At 36.7% G+C, this 18,149-nt stretch overlaps 1 protein-coding gene across 2 annotated transcripts; it reads right to left on the bottom strand.

Moving 5' to 3' along the window:
* Window positions 1–831: 831 nt before the first annotated feature.
* LOC138691462 (zinc finger protein ZFP2-like) lies at window positions 832–17,799 on the bottom strand. Of its 2 annotated transcripts, none has more exons than XM_069813404.1 (5): window positions 17,620–17,799; window positions 17,270–17,358; window positions 12,593–12,706; window positions 9,233–9,315; window positions 832–2,568 (listed from the first exon to the last, which is right to left on the bottom strand). In XM_069813404.1, exons 2-5 carry the CDS (start codon window positions 17,351–17,353, stop codon window positions 1,293–1,295), a joined length of 1,557 nt encoding a protein of 518 aa, XP_069669505.1. In that variant the 5' UTR covers window positions 17,354–17,358; window positions 17,620–17,799; the 3' UTR covers window positions 832–1,292. The 2 variants fall into 2 exon arrangements, with proteins under 2 accessions (XP_069669505.1, XP_069669506.1); XM_069813405.1 differs by lacking the exon at window positions 832–2,568 and adding an exon at window positions 6,912–7,459.
* Between the last annotated feature and the right edge of the window lie 350 nt (window positions 17,800–18,149).

Genomic DNA, 18,149 nt, shown 5'->3' with positions numbered 1-18,149 from the left:
TCCCCTAAGTAGTGAATACGCGATATAGTCGGTGGAGTTGTCTGACAGTCTTCCTAGCTAGATCATATGCAACTGCAATCCAGGGGAAAGTGCGGTACTTCAAGCAGTGAGGTCACTGCGTGGACTAATTCTAGAATATCAGAGAGGAAGAGAATTAATGGCTTTGTAACTAAGAACTCAGCATTGATTGACAACAAATATGTACTTAGTGGAACTTAAATAGAAAATTAACTTCTTTGTTGATAACTAAATACAGTAAAATCCCTCGTTTCCGGCATCCAAATAACCGGCAATACCAAAATAATGACACTTCATCCGAAAGAAGTGTTGGACATACCGCATATCGTGTTTACTCTTCATTGTTGACGCGTGAAAACCTACACACAAAAAAAAACGTTATATCCCTGAAGTATATCGGGTAGACTCGATAAGCTGCCAATTGGACCTTCCAAACAATGCGCAAAGACGATATCTTTAAGTTTACCACTTGAACTCGCCCATTTCGAAGGGGCGTTGGTTGAGTCTGCGCTGCTGTTGCACAATGGATTCAGCAAAACACCAGCGAAATATTATGCTCAAATCATCGAGCGTTACTAAAGTCTTCATATTTGCAACGTTGGCTACACTGCTCTTCACGTTACATGACAGTCATTTAAAATTATCATAAGATTTGAAAAATTTAAATATTTTTTACGCTATAATGTATTACTGTATTACAATAATTATGAGCTGATTAGTGTGCATTACCATATTCAGTACTAAAAATAAACATTGTACGTATTTCATAACTTTATTTTTGAATGTCTGCATCAAAATTACTAAATTTCAACATGGGAAAAAATGTCTATGCAGTACAGTGTGTCTTTACATAGCCTATAAACGTATTTTCCAATTATCCAGTAAAATCAGTTATACAGCACTGGCTTTCTCCCACAGTTGCCAGATAGGAGGAATTCTACTGTACTTTAGACTTAATTCCGCATAATTCGTCTGCACATAACGGCTAATAAATAAATACTACACACCTAAAAAAAAAAAAAAAGAAATACAGTGCCAATCATGTTACTGTTCAATGTTATGTTTAACAATATTACACTTATTTCAATGTGGCGAATGCACAGAATATGCTGGTCGTTGACTTACAACATTTTTGCATTCAATTCACTCTTCCCCTTAAAATAAGAAGTAGCTTCACATTCGTCTTCTAACCTAAACTTCTCTTCTTCTTTGCCAGAATCCGTACGTAACAAGACTTGCAAGACCGAACGAGTATAATTTCCAGAAACATGACATTAGATTGGCACCTCGCAATTATGCGTCCTTGCGTGCTTTGTGAGTGTAACTGAGTTTACGAAACATTTCCCACAAATACCGCATTCGAATCCTTTCTTCCGAGAATGTGTATGTCCATGATTTTTTAGATGTTGCGACTGCACAAAACCTCTCCCACAAATATTGCATTTGAATGGTTTCTCGCTAGAATGAGTGCGTGCATGTATTCTGAGAGTCCCAGACTGCGAGAAACATTTCCCACAAATATCACATTTGAATGCTTTCTTTCGAGAATGTGTAGACCCATGCCTTTTGAGATGATGCGATTGCACAAAATCTCTCCCACAAATATCGCATTTGAATGGTCTCTCGCTAGAATGAGTCCGTGAATGTATTCTGAGAGTCCCAGACTGAGTAAAACATTTCCCACAAACATCGCATTTGAATGGCTTCTCTCCAAAATGCCTTCGTAAATGCATTGTCAGGTCACCTGAATATAAATAACATTTCCCACAGATATCACACTGATATTTTCTCTCGCCAAAATGCGTACGTAAATGGCCAGTCAGGTAACACGAATCTGCAAAACATCTCCCACAAATATCGCATTTGAATGGTTTGTGGCCAGAATGAGTACGAGCGTGCACAATAAGCCGACTAGACTTTATAAAACCTTCCCCACAAACATCGCATATGAATGGCTTCTCACCAGAATGTAAACGTATATGGACTTTGAGGGGGCCGGCATCAGTAAAACACTTCCCACAAAAATTACATTTGAAAGGTTTCTCGCCAGAATGCCTACGTGCATGCACCTTAAGGTGACTGGAATTAACGAAACATTTCCCACAAATTTCGCATTTGAATGGCTTGTCACCAGAATGCGTACGTACGTGCACTGTAAGCTCACTAGACCTTGCAAAACATTTTCCACATGTATTGCATCTGAATGGCTTCTCTCCCGTGTGCGTGGGTACATGGGATCTCAGATGCGTTAATCGTAGAAAGTATTTCCCACATGTATCGCATTGAAATCTCTTGTCGGCGGTATGTGCCCGCAAATGTCTTCTCTGGTTTGAGCGAGTCCGCAACAACTTACCACAAATATTACATTTAAAGGAACCTTTGTCGGTGTGAGTGTCTGACTGAGATTCCACAATCTTCTTTTTTCTTAGCAAGAGATCATATGTCAGGAGTTCAGGTATACTATCTCTGACAGAATCTTTTGATGCGAGACAACTTTTAGTAGTTGTGCACATCACCTGTGGCGCGCCATACCCCTCAGTGTTCGTAGTGCTGGAATCAAAAGATCCCATTACTGTAAGTTATTCAGTAAAATCCCTTGTAACCGGTACAAAAATAACCGACAATACCAAAAAAAACCGGCAATTCTGGCTGAGTAAAAAGAAAAAGTTTAAATCTGCCATACTGCCACAATCTGGGCTGCCAGTTTTGCCACATTTGGAAGTTTGCACGAGCTTTCATCTGCACTGAATATTCGAACCTAAAATTAGTATATTATTTGTATAATGTGATAGGTTTTAATAAATAAAATCCGCACAGTTTTTATGTTTAATTAATTATGTTGGGATCGTCAGTGTTGCGACATTAGGAAGTTCGTACTAACTTTAATTTTCAGTCAATATTCGAACTTAAAATTAGCGTATCATTTTTGTTGTGTGATGTTTTTAATAAAGAAAATCCACACAGTTCTTACGTTCATTTAGTTATGTTCGGACCATCAATGTTGCCACATTAGGAAGTTCGCAAGAGCTTTAATTTTCAGTGAATATTCGAACCTAGAATTAGAGTATTATTTGTGTTATGTGATGTGTTTTAATAAGGAAAATCAACACAGTTTCTATGTTTATTCAGTTATGAACAAGTGATAAAGAAATAAGCATCACATGGTTGCAGTTTCAACATTTGGCATAAAGAAATACGAACTTTTTCTTGTATATACCGGTATTTATTCAATTATTATCGGGCAAAATCTCGTTTCCGGAACTAGCCTGATTCCTTTGGTGCCAGTTAAGAGGGATTCTACTATACTACACTACTATAGAAGAATGGCCTTCAATAAAGAAGTTTCCTCTAATTGATGTTCTGGCTGATATGTACGTCTATTATCAGGCAGTATACCTCACTTAATGATATGTTCAGAGGAAAGAATAGAGCCACAGTGGGCCAAGCGCCATTTATTAAAACAGAGAAAGCAAGGGTTGAAGTTAAGAGAATGCCATAGTTTAATGAAGACAGACATATCATTTAGTTTCAATTTGTATACTTTATATTATTGCTATATGTTTCTATTGAATTATGGTAATAACTTCATTTTAACTCTTGCTTTCTACGGTTTTAGTAAATGGCGCTTAGCCCACTATGGTTCTGAACCCTTCAATTGTTTGTATGCATTTTAAGTAACATGCTGTAACACGTAGCTAATTGCCCATATATGTAACAGAGAGGGAAAATAATTGGCCATCCTACCCTATTATCTCTTGGCTTCGTTATCTCATAAGTGGTGCGCCACTGGTATCACTTCTGAGGTTCAGATCTGTCTTTGGACAGTTGCCAAAACAACTAAAGAAGTTCACTGTCGTAAATTAAACTAAGAAAAATATGCGACGATTTTATAACTTTCGGGTAGGAATATTGGACAGGTCTGTTAAAAGTCAGATCAGTGAACCAAAGCACAATACAGAAACTTGGAGGTAAGTAGAGAAGCCACATGAAGACTCGAATGTTCTGAATTTAGTGTGTCCCATTCTAGCTAAAAGATTTTTTTTTTATTTTAGAAGATTGTTTTACGACGCTTTATCATTATCTTATGTTATTTAGCGTCTGAATGGGATGAAGGTGATAATGCCAGTGAGATGAGTCCAGGGTCCAGCACCAAAAGTTACCCAGCACTTGCTCATATTGGGTTGAGGGAAAACCCTGGAAATAAATCCCTACCAGGTAACTTGCCCGACCGGGAATCGAACCCGAGCCACCTGGTTTCGCGGCCAGACGCGCTGACCGTTACTCCACAAGTGTGGACGCTAAAAGAAATCCCTTTGGAAGTTTATAATTATTTCCTCTTAGTACATTATAGATTCAATGGATAATTTTGTAGTCAGTGTTTCGTGACAGAACATTGTTCAATATCTCATTTATTTGAGGTGAAATTTGCATTTATATATAACAATCCTGCCTCTAGTTGCTTCTGTTTTAATTAAACTTTTGCTTCCTAGAGATTGTGCATCGCTGAACTCAAACTGATCACCTATTTCTTTCATCTTTTCAGAGGTATAGGTATAATATGCCATCGCTTGCAACAATGTCCTCCATTTTGTTACTGCAGTTTCTGGGAGCGTGGAAGTATCTGGAAACTTTTCTTTAAATACACAGTGTCTATAGGTTGAGAAACCATTTTGACATGTGAACTTAACATGGAAACAGTTTTCTCACTTCTTCCACGACCCCAAAGTAATAAAAGTTAAATGTTTAAGTTTATGAATAAATTGTTTCAAACGTTGGCCCGCTGAAATTACGTATACATATTAACATGAAATGTCGGCACTGTTCAACACCATTCAGATATAATAATTTCAGTCCTGAATTAAAAGAAAAATTACAATATTTTCGGGAAATGTTTTTTTACTAGCATTCTAAAACATTATATGACTAATTTTTCTGTGACTTAAATTAACTTATTTACTTACTTACAAATGGCTTTTAAGGAACCTGGAGGTTCATTGCTGCCCTCATATAAGCCCGAGATTGGACCCTATCCTGAGCAAGATTAATCCAGTCTCTACCATCATATCTCACCTCCCTCAAATCCATTTTAATATTATCCTTCCACATTCTCAGAACAGGTTATGCGTGTTTTTTAACATTATTACGCATTCATACCACGTAGAATGTTTTTCTACACATAAATAATACATAAAAATATTTGAATGTCATGTAGGTTGTTTCTTCATTGGGAATTAAATAAAAAATACTGTGTCCCTTAGATAATTTTGATGTATTTTATATAAACAGTGAAGTAAAAGCAAATTTTTGGCCCTGCACTTTAAAATGGAAAATTTTAATTATACAGCATGATTCATGAGGAAAGGTAAAAAATTTAGGATACGATATCTTAGGCCATTTTGAGTGAAAAAGTTCATATGAACATAGATCCGTTTTCGAACGATGGTGGAGCTAGATGCATTTTTTTGGTAAAACGTCTCGCCCCAATGTAAATCAGACGTTACCATATGCTGCTGACATGAGATGTGAGACAAGGGCATGGATCGCAATGAATGACGTAACATTGGAAACTGCATTGTGAGCGATGTAAATAAGAGAAGTTCATTCACCTCACAAACTGGGTGATGGGGCATTACAAATGTCCAATCACCTTGTCTGATGTAATGATATAGAACCCGCACATAACACAAACACAGTATCACTTATCAGTTCACAGCAGTTCAGTCAGCTACCTACAGTACAGTAATTATACCGGTACAGTTATTGGAAGTCTTGTGTTTTTCAAGATGCCTTATAAATTTTCGACTGCAGAATATGCCGATGTTATGTATGTTTATGGTTTGTGCGATGGAAGTTCCTTGTGTGCCGTCGTTGAATATGAACGACGCTTTCCGAACAGAAGAGTAAAATATCGAAGAGTATTTACTCTCTATGGGGTTGGATGAAAAACTTTGTATACCAAAGGAAGGTGGAAACAGAGGCGCTAATCGACCGTATTTTGGATGCTGCACGCCGCATAAAGAACAGCCATGAGCAACTCTCCCGAGCGATGAGCGCAATTCACGCTCGAGAGCAACAGTGGATTGAAGCAGAAGGAGGTACCTTTGAAAATGTGCGAAAACATCGACCCCCGACATCTAGAATATTAGATATACATGCATACGTAAATATAAACTTTAAATTTGTCCGTTATCTGTCTCTAAATGCGAGTTAGTACAATGGAATCTCGGAAGTTTTTGTGAAATCGAAGAGCCATATCTCCGTAACCGTTCGAAAACGGACCCATTTTCATATGAACTTTTTGTCTCAGAATGACTTCAGAATTCACATCTTAAATGTTTTATCTTTGCTCGTGAATCACCCTGTATAGAAATTACCTCCATTACTGGAGGAAGTTTCATTGCATATGCTACGACTAATGTACCCTTAGGATGATGACTGAACTGCTCACTTCTCATGGGAAGTAGTGAATTAGTTAAATGACAAATTCCCAGGACGTAGTCATGGGAGTCGCCTTCCTTGCGCAAATAGATCTCCTGATTTGGCCCCATTAGAGTATTGTTAGTGAAGGGTTTAAATACATTGTTGAGCAGGAAGACAGTGAGCATGCGAGTAGAGTTGGTACAATGTAACTACCCAGCAGAGAAGAGGGAAAAGAAGAAAAGAGAAGAGAGAGAAGTGGAGGGTAGAGTACAGAAGTGAGAGAGGAGAGGAGAGGAGAGGAGAGGAGAGGAGAGGAGAGGAGAGGAGAGGAGAGGAGAGGAGAGGAGAGGAGAGGAGAGGAGAGGAGAGGAGAGGAGAGGAGAGGAGAGGAGAGGAGAGGAGAGGAGAGGGAGGTGGGGAGGAGGGGAGGTGAGAGGGGAGGAGAGGAGAGACAAGTACAGGCGTGATCACAGTTACATATTATATATTAGGAGTGAAATTCATTTAACAGACTGAGAAAACAATTTTACGAGATTTGTTCTTCATTTAGCACTATTCATAGAAACGCCAAAAGTACCTTTCAAGTTCATCGTGTTCAAATAACTTTCACAGATAACATTAATTACCACGCAGTGCTAATTGAATGTAAGTACAAACTTCTTAAGCACACTTATAAGTACGCACGTGCTCTACAAATATCAGATTTACAGCAGATTCAATTTCTTTGCTCACCTTAAGACTATGGACCTGTAACATTTCCAACTTCTATATTTTTACACTCCTTTATCTGAAATTTTGACCATATATTTCTTACAACATGGACATGCAATACATAAATTTTTACTTTGATATTCTAATTAGTTTACTTTTAATTAATTTTTGTTGCTTCCTTTAATGTTAAGTTTTAATGTTGTCTCAATTTTCAAAGTTCAAATAATTTTTCTTTAAATTTATATTCAATTTATTCCTTATAGATGTATGTAAATATGACACAAACTTTTCATATTTTTCCAATTACTTTCTGAAAAAAAAAAAAAAAACAAATATTTATCTTACAGTTGTTAATTTTTCAATTTTTTAAAACTAATGACATACTCAACATATGGTGATTTGAATACTTTCAATAGCAGAAGAAAACACACATGTCAATTTACTTCACATGGTTTTGTGAACTTTTGTCCAAATTTTCACCTAGATTGGAGAAATACTGCATTCATTAGAAGATTTTGAATGTTACAAAATGTTGAAAATTGGAAAAAGGAGAAAACGAGTATCAAATTACAGCATGTGTATGATATATACTATCGATATACTTCCTTCCTATACAGATCTACCACACACATTTTCTCCTACATAACAGTGCGAAATATGAACTGAATGAAAAGCAAAATTAGTTAGAATGAAAAACGAAGTCTGTCAGAATGACAGCTGAGTGTCAGTTTAAGGTGATAGATACAGCTTACAGCAGTAAAATTTTGGAAATATGCAATATTTTTCTCTTCCATTCTTCTATCTTGTACAATAATGAAAATTAGTATGTGCAAAATACTGTCCTTCTGCTATATGAAAAATATATTTTTACGATTTAAAAAAAATTATTTACATTTTTTTTTTTTTTTTTTTTCAAAATTCAGTTCACCGTGCAGTGCTGAAGCATTTCCCACATGCCTGAAAAACTATCCAACATTCTATGATGAAATATTTTGTGTGTATTTATGCATGTCACATCTACAATATGATGCCAAATCACTGCTCTATCTTTGATAGATTGTCTGATAAAAAATAAATTCGTTTTAAAAAATGGCCAAATATCAGTAGTTTCTTCTAACACGTAATAAAAAAAATATGATTTATTAAGAAATGTTGTTGAAAGAGCATGATATTGTAAACAAGAGTTTCAGCAATAAAATAAAATATAGAGAACACGAAAAAGTTAACAAGTTTATGAATTATGAGGGAAACGTTTAATCACTGCACAGTAAACTGCCACCATTTTGAATTTTGAAAAAAAAAATATATATATATATAATCTTTTTTAATCGTAAAAATATTTTTTTCATATAGCAGAAAGACAGTGTTTTACACATACTAATTTTCATTATTGTACAGGATACAGTAATGGAGGGAAAAAATGTTGAATATTTCCAAAAATTATACTGCTGTAAGCTGTACTTAACCCAAATTTGAAAGGCATGATGAGGGCCGATAAGCTGATACAATAACAATAGGAGTTTTGTCAGGATCCGTCTGTGCTTATCTATTTAACAAATATGATTAGTTTACAATATTTGTCACATTTATTTAGTTTTAAATGTTTTCGGCTTAATTAAGCCATCTTCAGAAAAGTTCATGACTATATACATGAAAGTAGTCCCTTTAAATTCGTCCTGAGAAGTTTTATATTGTCATACGGCCAAAATTAAGCACGGATTTAGAAAACTCAAATATTATTTTATTTTGTAGAGTTCAAAACAAAATTTCACATTTTAAAATGTTTTCTTTAGTTATTTTCACCAATCCATAGCCTTAAGAGTAGAAAAGCATCTATCTTCCTTAAGAGAGGCAAATCTTCTTATAAATTACCTGAGTCCCATGTCAAGCTTTATTCATTGCATGTGTTATATACTCCTCCACAATTTATTATTCAGCAAGTCTCTCTTTCATCATTAACACTGTCACAGTCATCAATGTGGTGGTACTCGACAAATGCAGAAGAAAATTAATGCCCTCCGTCAACAGTCTTATATTAGCAGAAAAACCAAGCACAAGTTGAACATATGCACACTACACTCACCTCTCAGTCAAGACTTCAAATTTCTCCATCACTACGTCCAGCTGAATCTCCTGTTTGACTCTAACAGTGCCAAACGTCTCTTCCTGAAAATAAGAACATAACAAAAAAGACTGATGATGGTGGCTGATTGAAGTGCTCTGAGACATTGAAATACAATACTACAATACTCGACCTCAGATCCCAATCGACTCAGTGTGACTATTTCCTAGTTGCTTTTCTGCAATTCTCATAAAAATCGGGAGATTTTGATTTCAAGAATAAAACTGCGAAACTGTCTTAATGCACATCATTGTTTGTTGTCTCCAGCGATACTGTGGTAGCAGATTTTGCCGTTCTTAAAAAATTATCATCAGAAAATAGTTCAAAGTATTGACTGTGGTGTCGAGACTTTGTAATTAAAAGTTTTTCCAGGATAATGTTTGACATTGACACTCGAAAGTGAGTTTCTGTCTTCTTCATCTGACTGTAAATTCTTTCACATTCTGCATTACCAATGATGGCAGTTGTCTTTGTCCTAGCACACCCATATGAAGAGTTCGCGGAAAAAACGATGAATGTCACAGTTTTCTTAAGGTTGATGTCATTATCTAATTCAATGGATCACTGCGAAATTTAATGTTGTTCTTATGAAAAATGGTAAAAAGGAGAATTATCACCACGAATACAGTAATCCTTTCCTTTATTTTCTATAGAAACAGCACTACATCTTGCAGTTATAGACTCAATTAGATCATTATTTAATCCTTAACATTCATCGTTTTTCCCGCGAACTCTTCATATTGTTTGGTACATCGGATTTCGAAAACATCTACCTAAAGAATGGGCCAGCATGATGAGGCAATTGGCAGATTGTGTTCCACTATAAATGAAGTGAACAAACACTGCACTTATGACACTATTATTTTCGTTTGGGAAGAAACTATTTTCGGTTTTACGATCTGTTCTGCACAGCAAACACTATCTTTATGTTTTACAGTTTTGAAGTGCGTAATAATATTGCTTTTACCACCATGAGACACACTTAAACCACATCGGCAGATAGTACAAGAAACGAAAGTGGCACCTTTCTTTGATCTGGTTATAAATTGAAATTCCAAAGTGTACGTTTCTTTATAATATTGTTCATACTTTATACTTGTTTCAGGGTTTTTCAATGACATTGTGTTCATCATGTCTTCTACACCGCAATTACACAATCTATAAAACTTATTCCCTTCCTGCAATGTAACCGTGGTCCACACCTGTGGAGTAACGGTTAGCGCATCTGGCCACAAAACCAGGTGGTCCGGGTTCGATTCCCGGCCAGGGCAAGTTACCTGGTTGAGGTTTTTTCCGGAGTTTTCCCTCAACCTAAAATATGAGCAAATGCTGGGTAGCTTTCAGCTTTCGGTGCTGGACCCTGGACTCATTTCACTGACATTATCACCTTCATCTCATTTAGACGCTAAATAACCTGAGATGTTGACAAAGCGTCGTAAAATAACCTACTAAAATAAAAAAAGAAATGTAACCGTAATGCTTTGAAGTTCCACGTTGTTGATTGGGATGCTCATTTCGGAGCCATGCGCAACTATATTACCTGGGTGGGGGACACTAATACGTTGTCAGAACTAGTGCTCAAATTTCCTACTACAGCCAGCAGCCAATGGCATGGATTTCGCCACATAAAAAGCTAATACGGGGAAAATTCGGGAGAATGACATACGATTTCGGAAATCGGATCAAAATCAAAATCGGGAATCTCCTAATTAATTCGGGAGGGTTGGCAGGTATGAATCTCTAATTTTTCGGATAGAAGTATAATTACTGATGGAGGGCAAATTATGAAATAATACTAACAGCAACTTAAAACTGATACAGGGGCAAACCATGCTTCATTATTAACCAATATTCCAGGAAAAAGAATTTTGGAGAGCCGTTGTAGTAAAATTTCCAAAGTTGACCTCATCTTGCAAGATATTATAGCCAGTGAAACAGAAAATGCACGTATTTGGCTTTGTATTGTTTGACAATTTCCCATATTCCCCAGATGTAGCCGTCGAAGACTACCACCCATTCCAGGAACTCAGGAATAAAAAAAAGGATGTTGGAAAGAAAGAAGCTCTCATCAAACTGACTAGTAATAAAGTATACTGCGAGACAAACAATTTAATTCTTTTATGGCTTAGAATTCCTTTATAACAATTTCCTAAGTCCTATAATTCCTTCTTAACTGTTCCTAATTCTACAGAATTTAAAAGTATTCCACTGAATAAATAAAACTTTGATGGCGATAAAGCAACCATGTCAGATTAAGAACAATCAATACCGCCTCATATAGTGGGTTAAATGGTTAGCACAATGTTAGTCCATTACGTTTTCGTCCATTCGTAATTTGGTCCTAATTTTACGTTCGTCCAGTTATATGTTTGTCCTGCATCAAATTTTGTCCACAAATCTTTCGTCCATGACATTTTCGTATTATCTGAAATTTCGTCCTTACCTGATTTAGTTCAAATTTATTTACTTGAAATTTTCGTAGCTGTGTTTATTACAAAAAAAGAATCACTGAAATAAAACAAGAGATTTATTTTCAGTTATTTAAAAGAACAAAGATCATTAATTCATTGCAGCTATTTCTTAGAAAGTGTTATTTCCTTATTTAATTTTCATCTTCGGAGTTCTGCAGGTTGTAATTTCATTAAAGGTTGACCAATTCTCACATCGCCTGTATATCCTTGTTAGATCCTTTTTATAAGAGTGGTGCTGATAACAGGAGCCGTGTTTTATGCGCAGTGGTTTGTTCCTTTTTGAAATAATTACTTTGGGATCCATACCTGATAATTTTAAGTAAAACTGATGTATGCATTTCCCTAGCAACACCTGTCTATTTTTTAGTTCTCCATTATTTGGTATTATATTGTTGGCACCTGTATAAAATGTGCTTCTAGTGTCTGAATATCCAAAATCAATCACGACTGGATAATATGTATACTGGACTAAATTTTTGTGGACTAAAAAGTTTCTGGACGAAATTTACTCTTGGACGAAAATGTTATGGACTTATTCCACTGGACTTAAATGTGCTGATCATAGAAATTTGGACGAAAATGTTTGGACAAACATTCCCAAAGTGGTTAAATAGCGAGAGATAAAGAACCACTGTTCCTGATGTGATTAAAATTCTCTCGAACAAAAAGTAAATAACATCAATGCACAATATCATAATGAGAAATACTGTGTTAATAATCTTGAAGGCTCAATGATATCATTCAAAGCACTGTTAAGGTTCGTAAAAATACTGATAAAAACAGGACAGTATATGAGCTCGTTATCAAGAAAGTTAAGAACAGAACAATAAAGTTAATAAACTCCACTCACCTCTGGTTCACATTTCATCACAGGAAATGTCACTGGCACTGCAGTTTCCTCAATTTTGATTTCCCATTTCACATCATAGTTGGACTCCTTGCTCTCCACTACTGCGGAGGATTCCTGCAGAATATACAAACATGACGATATTTATAATTAATTACATTTTGTTGCAAGATCAGTTCATTTGTTGCAGCCATTAACTCTGGGTCTGCATCCTGACATTTGGCTGCTACTTCTTTTGAAAATGAATAACACAGGGGAATAATGCAAATGGAAGCATCAGATTTTGGGTGGACATAGCTCCACTCGGCCGAACTGCTGATGCTGACACTGCCACTGAATATTAGTGCGGTAAATTTTAATTTATTCTTTACATGAAGATGACAGAATGCAACGCATTGTTTAAAAACAAAAACAGGCTTAAGTGCACAATACAGGAGCGGGCATATGGTAATTGCATAGAAGTCGTGAGCTGTTCACATATGTCACTTTTGAACTACTGTTATATCTCTTAGGCATTACTGTTAACCCTGATATCTGTATCTATGTTTCTTATACATTTTGTCGGTTTTTTTGCAGTTTATGGCAAAGAAGATACATTGGGGGATAGCGGGGGGGGGGGGGCAACTATATCGTATATGCAATGGATATTGGCTTTGCAGGCAGAGGAAGTATTAACACACAAATATATACATAAAACCTATACCATTATAGTACTCATCTTATACCTAATTCCCTGTCTTCATTCGTACTGTTGAATTGGCATTCTGAAGTTTGGAAGTAATAAAAGACTAAAAATGTATACAGATATCGTTCGTAGCTTTTAAATTGAAATCCTTTCCATATTATGGTAATCGATCAATTTTTATCGACAGCTGCAAATGCTTGAAATACATTATCGAAGGTATCACGGATGTTAGGAGGTGATTACAACATTGTTTAAGTACAGAGTGGAATCATTTTGAACACATACTATGAAGAGTGTACGTACATAAACAACATAAGGAATTTCTCAGAAGATACCATTTTTGTTGCTTTGTGAGTAAACAATAACAGTTAGAAAAAAAATTTTCAGTAAATGTTGTTTCTTTTTAAAAGTAGTTTCCAATGGTACCTTCAATAACCCATGTTCTCATTTCAAATTTCGAAGTTGACCACAGGTACACCTACTTCCGGTTTGTGGTTGAACGAGGATTGAGCATATTCTCTTCCTGCACTTCCAGCCATCTTACATGTCATAACATAACTTACGAGGCATTACGAACGTTCGCCGTTAGTTTGCAATGTTCCAGCTGGATGGTTGAGCGGGTATTTCAAATGTATGTAAAATGAGCATTATTAATACTGAACATGAAGCGCAATAGTGGTGCGGGAGAAAGATCTGCTTCCCGCAAATATGGAGTGTCCACTTTGTGGGGAGTTGCTGTATCCTCAATTTGGCAGGCGAGACAAATACGGTTTCTTTCATTGTCAAAAAAAAAAAAAATGCGCCGGGCATGAGGTTTATGGAACATTTAAGTTGTCTGCTGCAATAACACATTTTTCAGTCGGGTGAGATTGTCAACAATGAGAGTTCTCCTTATAATTTACGGTTTTGCTGTGAAGTTTTCGTACTCCCAAACAATAAGGGAGTGCGATGAGACGAATGTACCAGATGTAGCAGAGTCAACGATCGCGGATTGGTTTTCATACTTGAGGGAAGTGTGTAGAGGTAAGAAAATGAACTGTTATGGCAGATTGGGTTAGTTTAGGCTTTTATTATGTCTTTGGTAATTATCTGTGACATGTTAAGTTACTTTAGGATTTTACTGACAGGTTAGGTTAGTTAAGGATTTTACTGACAGGTTAGTTTAGGATTTTAGGTTAGGTTAGGTTAGATTTTTATGATGCGTTAGATAGTTTTAGCTTTTTAATGCCTTGTGTAGGCAAATCTGTGGCAGGTTAGGTTGGGTTAGGTTAGTTTAGGGTTTTGGTTAGGTTAGGTTAGTTTAGGTTTTTATGATGCGTTAGATAGTTTTAGCTTTTTTATGCCTTGTGTAGGCAAATCTGTGGCAGGTTAGGTTGGGTTAGGTTAGTTTAGGTTTTTATGATGCGTTAGATAGTTTTAGCTTTTTTATGCCTTTCATAGGCAAATCTGTGGCAGGTTAGGTTGGGTTAGGTTAGGTTAGTTTAGGATTTTGGTTAGGTTAGTTTAGGTTTTTTATGATGCGTTAGATAGTTTTATCTTTTTTATGCCTTTTATAGGCAAATCTGGGGCAGGTTAGGTTAGGTTAGTTTAGGGTTTTGGTTAGGTTAGGTTAGTTTAGGGTTTTGGTTAGGTTAGGTTAGTTTAGGTTTTTATAATGCGTTAGATAGTTTTAGCTTTTTTATGCCTTGTATAGGCCAATCTGTGGCAGGTTAGGTTGGGTTAGTTTAGGGTTTTGGTTAGGTTAGGTTAGTTTAGGTTTTTATGATGCGTTAGATACTTTTAGCATTTTTATGCCTTGTGTAGGCAAATCTGCGGCAGGTTAGGTTGGGTTAGGTTAGGTTTTTATGCGTTAGATTGTTTTAGCTGTTTTATGCCTTGTGTAGACAAATCTGTGGAAGGTTAGGTTGGATTAATTTAGGATTTTAGTGAGAAGTTCGGTTAGGTTAGTTTAGTCTTTTTTATGCTTTGCATATACGAAACTGTGCAAGGTTAGGTTAGGATAGTTTAGGTTTTTATTATGCCTTGTATAGGCGTGTCTGCGACAGGTTAGGTTAGGTTAGGTTAGGTTAGTGTAGGTTTTTGTTATGGTTTGGATATATGAAATTGTCACAGGTTAGGTTAAGTTTTTGTAGGCTTTTGTTTGCTATAAGTTTTATTTTTCTTTCAGACAGTCTGGATCGCCGTTACAAGAACGAACCTAGAATTGGAGGGCCAAATCATATAGTAGAAATTGATGAATGCAAGATTGGACGTAGAAAATTTGAGGCTGGTCGTATTGTGGAGGGTTCTTGGGTTTTGGGCATGATAGATCTTGAGACGAAGGAAGTGCGATTGGAGATTTGTCCGAATAATATGAGGGACAAAGATACTTTGCTTGGTCTTATTGGGAAACATGTCGCCGCTCAAAGCACGATAATGACGGACTGCTGGAAGGGATATGAAGGCCTGGATGTTAACAATTTCCGTCATTTGACTGTGAATCACAGCCTCAACTTTGTTGATCTGGAAAGTAGTGCATGCACGAATTTGATCGAAAAAGCATGGCGTGGACTTAGGGGACGTCTATCTCGGGGAGGAGTGCGGAAGGAAGACCTCAGTGATCACCTTTGTGATTATTTATGGAGGAAGGATTGTTCGAGGCTAGCGCGCGATCCTTTTGAGGGTCTGCTTGAAGATGTAAAATTGCTCTATCCCGGAGGTGTCCGTTTCGAAGAAGGAGAAAGCGATTGAGTGTGGCTGTCGTGAAGTAGTGATTTTTTTTTTACGTTGGCCATTGAAGTGCGTCATTGTCTATCATAATGGCGGGCTTCGAAAGAAAGTTTTCAGTTGTGAAATTTATTTTTATTGTAGTATTATATGCTCTAGTTGAGTGCTTTTCAGTGGGTATTGAATTAATAAGAGTTCTGCGTTCTTCACATTACATTGCATCGTGTGTTTCATATGACTAAAATCGTTTCACTGACTAGAAAACAGAACGTTTGCACTCACATTACGTTGGACGTGTCATTTCACAGGTAATTTGCCACATATCTCTAGAATTAGTTTACTTGTAACAATTACCTATAGAATGCTTAAGTTTTAAAATGCATCTCCACAAAAAATTCCATTAAATTCGATTTGTAATTCGAACATTTTCTATTGCAAAATCGTCGGAATCCGCTCAATCCTCGTTTCAACCGGTTTGTTACGGGAAATGGTACTACCACCAATTGATTCTTTACATATGTTTTGATTATCAAAATTTTTTTATGAACAACAAGTATCATATCGTTTTCGAGAAAAATGGCTGATACAGGTGGTCTGAAACAGCCGGTATGTATATATATTTATTTTAGCAGGTTATATTGCGACGCTTTGTCAACATCTAAAGTTATTTAGCGTCTGAATGAGATGATGGTGATAATGCCGGTGAAATGGGGTCCAGCACCGAAAGTTAGCCAGCATTTGCTTATATTGGAATGAGGAAAAACCCCGGAAAAAACCTCAACCAGGTAACGTGCCCCGACCGAGAATCGAACGCGGGCCACCTAGTTTCGTGGTCAGACGCTCTAACCGTTACTCCACAGGTGAGCGATCTACGTATTGATATAAAAGTGTAATGAAGACGGTAGAGAGTAGTAGAAAGTGAGAGAGAAAAAAAATTAGATAAAAGGAAGACAGAAGAGATTTTATTCCCCAAGTTATTACTTCCACCCGTAACACACTTGTGTTAGTGCGTAACTGGCGGGCGCGCTTCCGTACAGGGGCAGTGGGATTTCCTCTAAGGTTAGAGGTTAGTTTAGGTGTGTGTGTAATAATAAAAAAATTAGGGGCTAGAAAATAGTGATAATAGGACGCATGTTTATGACATTTTCCTCGATTAATACACACATACCTAAACGGGCTCTAACCTTAGAGAAATGCCACTGCCGCTGTACGGAAGCGCGCCCGTTTCGGGTTTCACATAGTAATATAGGAATGAGGGGGTAGACAAGTGTATTAGAATATGGTCTTACATCTGGTGGTGAATTTGCGAGCGCCTCGTCAGTGACTATGTCATCACACGAATCGCTCTCGGGTTCCGTCTTGATAGCATCCATTACAACTGAAAAAAAAAAACGTTGAGTAGTGTATATGAGCTGTTAATATATGAGTAGCTACGCATGTATCCTTCTTGAAGTTAAGTTCTACAATAGGAAAAAGTATATAGGCTATTACAGAATAGTACATTAATTGCCAATACTATGATTGACTACGAACTGTGACAATTTGACTAGTGTACGAATGGCAGTAGCACCGGTAGATCAATGAATGGGCATTTCCACAAATAAAAATGGTAAATGTTCCAGATCGATATCAAGCACACCTGTAGTAATAAACCTGATATTTCTTCTAATATTTCAGTTCTTCAATCTACAATGACGTAAGAATTTGTGAATATGTAGTATGTTAAATGGTGTCCAATTATAGAGTTGAAGGAATCCAGAAACTCAAATTATGCATGAAATCAAATTGGCCCTAAAACAATGCATAAAGGAACCATCACGCCCACACTTACACTAGATGTATCAAGAGGACAGTGGATTGGTGAAAAACAGTGTCGCCAACAGGTGAACTGTAGATATGGAGTAAAACGTAATTTCTCACTCACTGGTGAAGCAGTGACAGCTCATTTTCGATCACGGTGATTTTAACCAGTGATCCAGTGTTTAGAGGCGATTTCCAGTTGCCAGTGATAAGATCTGTCCTAAGTTAGTTTTTGCCTAGATCATATATACTAACAGATAGCTCTCTTATATAGGCTTTGGGGTTTGCAGTCGAGGCCGGCTTGATGTAGTTCAGTAATCGTCAACACATGGCACAATGACCAACACCATCACGAGACACGAGCTCAGA

The sequence above is a fragment of the Periplaneta americana genome, chromosome 16 (assembly GCF_040183065.1).
Source record: "Periplaneta americana isolate PAMFEO1 chromosome 16, P.americana_PAMFEO1_priV1, whole genome shotgun sequence".
NCBI lineage: Eukaryota > Metazoa > Arthropoda > Insecta > Blattodea > Blattidae > Periplaneta > Periplaneta americana.
Note: the sequence above shows the minus strand (reverse complement) of the source record. Positions and strands in the feature narration are given on the sequence as shown.